The sequence below is a fragment of the Anarrhichthys ocellatus genome, unplaced genomic scaffold, assembly GCF_004355925.1.
Source record: "Anarrhichthys ocellatus isolate YVR2014 unplaced genomic scaffold, GSC_Weel_1.0 scaffold1815, whole genome shotgun sequence".
NCBI lineage: Eukaryota > Metazoa > Chordata > Actinopteri > Perciformes > Anarhichadidae > Anarrhichthys > Anarrhichthys ocellatus.
Genome location: NW_022281789.1, coordinates 1 through 9,660, shown reverse-complemented (window position 1 = coordinate 9,660; position 9,660 = coordinate 1). Strand labels below are relative to the sequence as shown.

General features: G+C 44.5%; 1 protein-coding gene across 1 annotated transcript; it reads right to left on the bottom strand.

Moving 5' to 3' along the window:
• Nucleotides 1-2,619: 2,619 nt before the first annotated feature.
• On the bottom strand, nucleotides 2,620-9,504 carry LOC116377889 (tyrosine-protein kinase yes-like; the record flags this gene model as incomplete). The annotated part of the gene is made up of 8 exons (XM_031839650.1): nucleotides 2,620-3,788; nucleotides 4,869-5,000; nucleotides 5,178-5,331; nucleotides 5,429-5,505; nucleotides 6,088-6,267; nucleotides 6,860-7,015; nucleotides 9,002-9,151; nucleotides 9,381-9,504. Coding segments are annotated over 8 exons (1,182 nt in total), but the record flags the coding sequence as incomplete, so codon positions are not given.
• Nucleotides 9,505-9,660: the final 156 nt, after the last annotated feature.

Sequence of the window (9,660 nt, the reverse complement as noted above, 5' to 3'; positions counted from 1 at the left end):
CACACACACACACACACACACACACACACACACACACACACACACACGCACACACACACACACACACACACAGGCTTGTCACTGCCATCAACCCACACGCCTACGAACTGCAGCAAGGCGCAAAAAAAAGGTACTTACACACGCACACACACAGATGGAAGTACATGCACGCTTACACAAACACACACACACAGCTTTGAGACGAGCTGTGGAGTGTTAGGTGCGCTGACCCTGCCAATGAGGACAGGAGGAACATCAACGGAGCTACAAGGCCGTTGCTATGACAACTAGCCCCGCTCACACAGGTAGGAAGCACAATAGGGCCTAAGCTGTTATATGTTCACATTCTCCGTTTCTCTCTCCCCCCCCCCTTACACACAGGGCCATGCACTCAAACAAAGTCTATCAGACGGCGGCTGCATGCCAAGGTAAGGCCATATTTCCTTTTCATTCCAGCATTCCGAGCGCTGAAATTATTCATTATGTCCAAGTGAACCTGCCAATAAGAGAACTCACTCTTTAAACCAGCGAATGAGAGCGTGAGACATGGCTGAGTGTGAGACAGACACACAGACCGAGCATCACTCTGCATACTAACGGCACCTGCACTAGGGTAGCCTGTGCACGTCTCTGAGGGGCCCTTAAATAACGGACTGTCACTGCCCAGACATCGACATTGACTTCTCTCTCCCTCTTATCCTCTCTCCCTCTCCTCCCTTCATGCACTCTTTTCTTCCCTTTGTCACCCCCCCTCACAGACGAGAGCTGATAATCACCACCATGAGCACGCCTTGTCTCTCCAGCACATTGGCCCTGTTGCCACTGCAGGATGTGCTGCTGCTGCTGCTGCTGTGTCCTGCCTATAACTGCCCTGACAACTCAGGGGGGCCGCCGGGATGGAAACCCCGGGACTGGACGGATGCTCACCGGTTAACCTTGGTGTCTCCTGTTTCTATGTAAAGAAAACACCTATCCAACATCAGGAGCTGGACTCACAGTCAAAGCTCTGGTATGTGTCGCTGGCATGTAAATTCAGTATTATAAAAGTCAACCCACGGAGGTAGCAAATAAACAAAACAAGTGTCTGTGTGTGTGTGTGCCATTACCTGGGGAGGTACTGTATCCTGCTGCCCTGCCTACGCTGTATGTAAATTCAGTGATAATAAAGGTAATGGTTGAGAAGAATGTAGATACTCAAAAAAAAAAAACACGTTGGGGTTAACAGGGTTCATTGCGCGCGCATTTAACCACATTACGTGTGTGCGCGTTGTATGTATGTGTGTGTGTGAGCATCATCATACACGCTGCATGCCCACAGTAAAGCCCAGATGACCCAGCAGCACGAGCAGTGCGAATGAAGACTCGGTCCGTTAGCGGCATCGATGAGGTTAATGTAAAAAAAAAAAAAACTCAAAAAGAAACGTAACCAGAGGTGCGCAGCACAACTGGCTGAGCGGACGGTAAGCAATTTTTTGGTGTTGTGTACACAAGACGCTGCACGCGCACTCACCAGGGGAGAGAGAGAGAGTCTGGGGGGCTCGCGCTGGCTGCTGGAGCTGTTGCGGTGTCAACGTTGGCTGGTGGGGGCTGTGGGCTCGCGCAGCTGTCGGTGACGGTGCTTCGCTCCTCTCCTCTCCCGGGTCACGGAGCCGTTGCCTTGAAGGCTGCAGCCGTCAGTGAGCAGCATGTCCCCTTCATTTGGGCTCCCCGCGTCGGAGGGAGATAGCCCTCCCGCATCAATGTAAACGTTGTCTCCTCCTGCCGTCGCGCGCCACCGTCTCGTGCGGCTCAATGGAAAAACCGCTCCTCTGGCTCACATCAATATCTGCACCCGCAAAGATGGGAAAGCAAAAAACACAATAGGAAGGAGAAAAAAAATTAAAATGGTGAGCTGGGACGTTGGTTCACAATCTGGTCCCCAATTTAGGTAATGACATAACCGCACTCGAGCCCTGTGCTCCGGTTTTGGTGACAGGCACGGGACTCCCCAGTATGCGGGAGGCGAAAATCGACCGTGCGTCTCTGCCTCTGCAATTCCAGCTCTCTCTGTCTCTCGTGCGCCCCAGTCTCCGCTGTGGCTCTCCAACGTGCCTGGCTGTCAAAACCATCCGGGCATCCGTAGCTGGCCTCACTTTACACCTGTGGAATTGTGGGAAAAGTAGTTTACTGAAGAGCGAGCATGAATGGGGGAGTCAGTGAAGAGAGCGAGAGACAGACGAGAGTGGGAGTGGGTGGAATTTCGGAGTGCTGCTAATAGTTTCCAGAGCCACAGATCGCAATAACACTAAGAATATCCGATGATATTTTATATTTAGCTAAAAACTTCAGGCCTGCGCTCAAGCAATTTCTGTTTAGGTCAATTCATTAATTCAAGGTTGTTTACAGAGCTATACTGAATTGGCTCTTTGACATTATAAGGAAACATACAAAAATAGCACAAGTGTCCAAATATGAAGAGAGACATAGAGAGACAAAGAGACATGTCTTAACCTGGAAAAGATATTTGATTTTTATTACAATAACATAACAGGGAATCTCATAAAATCACATAAAGGTTACACTCTATAGTCAAAACAAAACAGATTTAAAACACTTTCCTTCCAAAGACCACCAGCATTGATCGTTCCCCTTTATGTGTAACATTTCACCCTGAATGCATGAAAACTGTGTACATGTTAATATATAAGTCTTTGTGTTGCACAGATATATCGGAGTTAAATTAAAACAGCAACAGAGACAGTTCATACTAAATTGTCATTCAAATTATCAGACAAACAAAGAGCATTCCTTACCATCTCTCCCCTCAGACTTTACTAACACAGTATTGAAGGTACTTTAAATGCTAAAACAACCTTAATTTGACCACTTTAAAGCAGATGTTGGAGCAAGTTTGAAATCAGTTCCCCCTTTCAGGTGATGGACATGGATCAGTTCAACAGCCTTTTTAGAATATAGTAAGAGGAAGCATCTTATTATATCTCACAGTGTCTGCATACATAATCCATCACACAAGTTCACGAGGTTTATTTAATGTTGTCTGAAACCTGTTGCACCGTCCATCGTTTCTCTATCAACACCTTTCTCTCAGGCAAACAGTTGTCCTTCGAAGCTGCTCTCCCCAGAGACAGAAATCAGAAAAGGGACCTGGACATTTAAGGCAGCTGAACAAAAATCATGTACCAACTTCACTCCCCCCCCCCCCGCCCCACCTCAACACAACCATCTACATCTTCTTTCGGTTCCTTGTTGTCATGGTTACAGAGTAAAGCAACATTACTGCAAGGCCTGATCAGCAGAGATCCGACTCCGCTCTTCAACATGGTTGACTGAACTGTCCTGAATGGGTTGCACTACAGTGATCAATAACCAAAAGGAGGAAACTGTCTTTAAACAATAAAACAAGGCAATGATATGTATCTTAATATGTTAGTGTGTGTGTGCGTGTGTGTGTGTGTGTGCACAGTAAGAATACAAATACAATGAAGGCATATTGGTGTGTCTGCATGTATACATCCCACGTCTGTCTTTCTCTTTATGTTTGTCCGTTTATTGCTCCACATCTGTCCTACACGTGTGTGGTCACAGATTTTCTCCGGGCTGGTACTGCGGCTCTGTGGCCGTGAAGTAATCCTCCAGGAAGGACTGCAGGTACTCAAAGGTGTGCCTCTCATCAGCCTCTCGCCTCCAGCACTGCAGCATCAGTTCATGGAGCGAGGCGGGGCAGCCCGGGGCACAGGGCATCCTGTAGCCCCTCTCCACCTGCTCCAACACCTCACGGTTGTTCATGCCTAAAGGGATGGAGGAGGGAGGAGGGAGGGAGGGGGTGGATGCGGGAGAGGGTTCAGAGAAGGAGGGATGGATTTTAAAGAAAACACATAAAACAGACAAGAAAATTGACACATATTGGGTATGGAGAAAAGTTAAAGCAGAGAAAAGAAAATCCTTAGAAATGATCACACCGCAGTAGTGGTGCTAATCACACAGAGGAACTCAAGATACAATGCAAAGATAAAATACTGCAAAGATATACTTTATACTGCAACATTAAAATAATTTAGGACGCATCTGAATATGGTTATAACTGAAGAAAACACATCTCCAAACTTGTATAATAAAAAATAAAACAGGAAAAATTTAAATTGAATGTATTTATTTACTGCTATTAAACATGCAGCAAGGTGTTGTTTTTTGTGGCTTTAATGTTATTTGATTAATCTTACATTATCCTTCTGACCCTTTATTGCCCTCTAATATTATATCTCATTCATCGTAAGTCTGTCTTATATGTTTTGTATTATTTTGTTGTATGTGGTGCTGCTGTCTTTGCCATGACACTACTGTGAAAGAGAATTCATAAATGAAGTTATATTATCATATTACAACAGTTCCAAAAAAGTCTGGAGTAACAGAATGATACAACTTGAACTTCAAATCCCCTTATAGCAAGTTTAACAGAAAATAAATTATTGATTTCATGAAAATTCTTCATCAAAAAATTGTGTAAAATGAGCAATACTTGATGTCGGTGTATCAATGACATCTTGTATGAGAAACTATTGTGGTGAAAGGACACAGTAAAATCAAAAATGGACACAGCATGATCTGCACACCAGGGTGGCAGGTGCTTAAAAGAGGGTCTCCCCTTCCCTCATATCTACTTTTGAAGCACTTTTGAGAAAGACACTAAGGCCCTAAACTCATCAAGTGCTATGATGTAGTTTGGTCTGGTTGAAAATCTCAGTAAACTCTGCAAACCTAACCAAAGCTGTTGCAGAAAAATGACTAAATCCTGCAGAATTCTCACTGCCGAGGACGATACTTCGTGAGATGAGGAAATACTGAACTAGCATCCAGGTATCGTCCAGTACCTGGGTATGGCACACGTCCCTTGGTGATGAGTTCAGTTAGTAGGATGCCAAAGCTCCAGACATCTGACTTGATGGTAAAGCGTCCGTACAATGCAGCTTCAGGAGCCGTCCACTTGATGGGGAACTTCGCCCCTGAAAACCATGGCAACACAGCGAAGACGCATAATCATATAATTAGGATAGGTTATGTATAAAAATATAGGCACGGAGGCAGAGGCAGACACTCTTAATCATCACATTGTGCAATCGTTGCTCTCCTCATCTGTCTCTCTCACTCGTACACACTCACGTAACATCTCACGCTGTTACCTTGTCTGGCTGTGTACTCGTTGTCCTCGATGAGCCGGGCCAGGCCGAAGTCAGCAATCTTGCACACCAGGTTGTCTCCAACAAGTATGTTAGCTGCTCGCAGGTCACGATGGATGTAGTTCATCCTCTCGATGTATGCCATTCCAGCTGCAATCTAAAAAGACAAATAGAGCTCAGACAAGATAGTAAAAGTATGAGTTTCCTTTACGTCTGTCATTGTGTGTGTGTGTGTGTGTGTCTGCTTAACTCACCTGTGCAGCCATGTCCACCAGTTGAGGCAGCTTAAGATCCTGCCCCTCCCCATCTTTTAAGAAGTCCAACAAGCTTCCTGAAAAACCAAGATTGTTGCGTCATGACTGGCCAGTCCTTTTGCCTCCTGTAGTTTAACTCATATCGCGGGTACAAAATATAATTTCAATCAAAACCAGAGAGATGCTTGTAAATTCATGGTTACAGAGTTTATTGTGCATGCAAATATCTTAATGCAAACTTATGTCTCTTTCGTTTTAGTTTCCAGTGAATTCTAAAGTAATGTTTCACCCGCCCCATGGCCACCAGAGGAAAGAGAATCCCTGGAATTTGTAGTTTGGTGTTTTGCCCAGCAGGGAGGCATGGCGGCTTAAAACAAATTACAAATTTCCAACAAATTTGTTCATTGTTTTTTTTGTTCACGGTATATTTCAAAATGGTTGAAAGCTAGGACAGGGACAGATCCCAACATTTTTTAAGGAATTCAATGCACAATAGGACGTTTCTAAGAATGTTCTCTATTCTCTCATGAACGACTGCACTTACTACTAACACTCGGAGGAGCTCACTTTTCAGTGTCAGTGAGGTTTCCAACCAACCGCAGGGATTCATTGTGTATCTACACTACATCACAGGCATGACAGTTTACTCAGCCTGATACCTTGGCTCATGAACTCGGTGATAATGTAGATGGGCTCCTCAGACACGACGGCGTAGAGCTGCACCAGCTTGTCATGGCGGAGTCTCTTCATGATCTGAGCCTCCTCCAGGAAGGCCTCGGGGGACATGGTCCCTGGCTTTAGAGTCTTCACCGCTACCTTGGTGGTACCGTTCCACATGCCTGGCATAGAGACAAGGAGATGTTAACGCGCACATAGCACATGGAAACACACAAAGACAGACGGCGCACACATACACACACATTTTCTGGCATACTGATGGTGAAGACTACATGTACATACATGTAGATGTAAAAAAATAGAAAAAAAACATGGAACACAATATGCAGGCTGTAACAAACACACATGTGGTTATACTTCTGTCGCATGCAAATGATTGCTGTTTTGGAGAGCATGCATGACATGAGACAGAGTGATGTTAGGAGGGAGGGAGATTTTACTGGTCTTACATCAACACCTTCAGGGAGAAGATTTGCACGGCTCAGAAAACCGAACACACTCGCATTTAGTCAGAGAAACTGTACGACATTTTCTAAACAAATTGGTCAGACATGTAATTGGAAATACATCACATGGGAATACCAAGCGATACTGGGGAAAACATCAAACTTCACTAGCCTACACAGAAATAAATGACATTCAACATTACCAACAATACAGGACAGTAACGGACACTACGGACGACAATGCTGGACAGACAGTTCTCCCTCTGAGCCTGCAGAGGGCGTCAGAGGTTGGTGGTGTCAGTCTCACCCATCCAAACGTCCCCGAAGCAGCCCTGTCCCAGCTTCCTTTGCATGGACAGAGTTTCCCTTAGCACCTCCCAGGCGTCCCGCCCAAGGCCCATGGTGAGTGGGGTGGAGTTGGGACAGGACATGGTCAGGTAACAACACAGCCCATCATTAGTGCCTGTTATGGGGAGGAAGGAGGGTGGAGATGTAGAGAAAGGAAAGAGTGGAAGTGTATTGTAGAATGGGAGAAAACGGGTGATGTGATGGGTGGAAAAATGGAAAAAGAGATGGGTGTGTGGGGGGGGGGGAGTGACAAATTGGTGAGGTGAGATGATGAAACATGCACATGCAACAACAGGGGAAGAGGGGAACAACTCTGCACACCTGGATGTAAAACAAAGCCACGTTGCTGTCCATTAACTGCTGCCTCTGCAATTGTTATCACACACAGGGGTTTATTAAGGTTTATTTTTCACTGTTGCAGTTTTAACTCAACACACAACATTTAAAGAACTATTCCAGACTACATGCTTCAACTGTGTGTGTGTATTTTGTGTGGTCCAATCCACAGGTATATTTGTTGCAGGTAGACAGACTCTGAACAACACAAACAGATATACAGGGCTTTACAGTGTATGTTTATGAAAGTGCAGGTGTCTTCACACCAGAAGTGTTACTGAAGTTCTTGTCAACTGGACACAACCAAGACTTAAATGTATTATATGTACCTGCTCATCTTTTAATACTTTATTTTATCCAGGTGTGCTCCAGCTGTCACCTTCCCCCACTGCAACACAGTCCCACCATTCCTACCCATCCAGACTTCTCCAAACTGGCCATTGCCCAGTTTTTTAATCAGCTGGAGGGATTCGCGGGGAATCTCCCACATATCCTTGGTCTTCACTGATAAGTCGGCCAGCTTAGGCATGCCCCGCTTGCAGTTGCCAATCAAACGGCAGCACAGTCCCGCCGCTCTCTCTGAGAGAGAGAGAGGAGAGACAAACAAGCAGGCGAAGGAAAGAAGAACAGAGGGAAAGAAAACAGAGGGAAAAAAGCAGCAAATGCAGAGATAAAAAAAAAGAACAAGACAGGTTGCTTCTGCACTTATGCAACTGACAAGTTAACCAAATACTAAAGTACAAAGGCACAAGGAAAACTCAGCAAAACAGACACAAACACACATTCAGAGCAGCATCATGTACAGAAAAAAAAAGAAAATACAGGGACGATACAGTTCATAAGAAAAACAAATACATTATGCAGGATATATGTGGCCAAATCTCTCAGGTTGCTTTTGATGATCGTGTCAGGTAAAGTCACGATTGCAGAATTATTGCTATATCAACTTCTTGCCACTAGGGGGCAGATTTACACTGACAGAGAGCAGAGGAAGTGGAGGGTGTGAACGCTCACAGTTGACGTCAACGCTGAATCAAACTTATAAAGTTAGTGGAATAAGTATTCAAATCCTTTACTAAAGTAAAAGTATGTCCATTACAAGTAAAACTTCTGCATCCAAAATTCTTCTTATGTAAAATTAGAAAAATCCACCAAGAGTATCGCAAGTAAAAGTGCTCTAAGAGTTATGTATTATTATACATATTACATCAGTAGATTATTGTTTCTGATGCATGTAAGCCTAATTGTAATGCTGTTGTTGGTCTAGGTAGAACTCATTATAATTACTTACTCTACTATTGACTAGTTTGATAACAATGCATCATCTTTTATAAGCTGATCATATTCTTTCTATGTAAAATCTGAATTTGGCAGGTAAATGTAGTGGAGTAAAAAGTACACAATTCTCCTTCTGAAATGTAGTGAAGCGGAAAGTAGCATCAACTGGAAAATACTCAAGTAGAATACCTCAAAATTGTAGTTATGTACAGTAAAAGTACTTACTTCCCACTCGTGTTAATAGTGTAATTACAGTAGGCATCAAGTAGATTAACATAACTAAAGTCTCTCCAGCAGCTGGGCAGAGAATGATCGGGCAGAGAGTCAGAACAAATTGTAAGTAAAATTCATAGAAGCAGGAGCTTGAAGCATGAAGGTCCATCAGAAAATGGCAACACAGACATTTCTTTTTTCACTTTGAAGGAGAAGCAAAATAAAGAGGATGAATTAGGGTCCATGTGTGTGTGTGTGTGTTTATGTGTGTTACCTGTGTAGTGCTCTACCAGCTGCTGCACTGTGTCGAACTGTGATCTCGTGGTGATGTAGTAGCCACCATTGTCCAGTTTGCGGATCTTATAATGTTTGACGTGGTCTCCCTTGTTATCGTCCCAGTCACGGATCGACAGAGAGTAAGCACCTGAAAGGAGAAAGGAGAGAGAAAGAGGGAGGGATACAACGAGGGGAAGGAAGGAGGGGAGGGGTGGACGAAGAAGCACATAGTGGGGTTGAGGTGAGCGATAGAAAGAGAAAGAAATTGAAAGCTTTCATATATTTAGAGAAGTAAGCTTCTATTGAAAGAGTGTGTGTGTGTGTGTGCGTGCGTGCGTGTGTGTGTCTGTGTGTGTGTGTAAGAGTGGCCTCTTTACCTTTGGTGGTCTCGCTCTCTCGTATGAGGAAAGTTCCCCTCTGGTTGCTACTGCCCAGCAGCTGTCTCTCCGCATCCTTCCTCCCCATCTTCCCAAAATACCACCTGTCACCATGACAACAACACAGAGGTCACCGCAGTGACAGCAAGCAAACCTGTGACCTCTGCCCTCAGACTACATGTCAATCATTTGCAAAATCTTTCAAGATAAACTGTACTTATATTGCAGCAGACGTGTGTGTGTGTGTGTGTGTGTGTGTGTGTGTGTGTGTGTGTGTGTG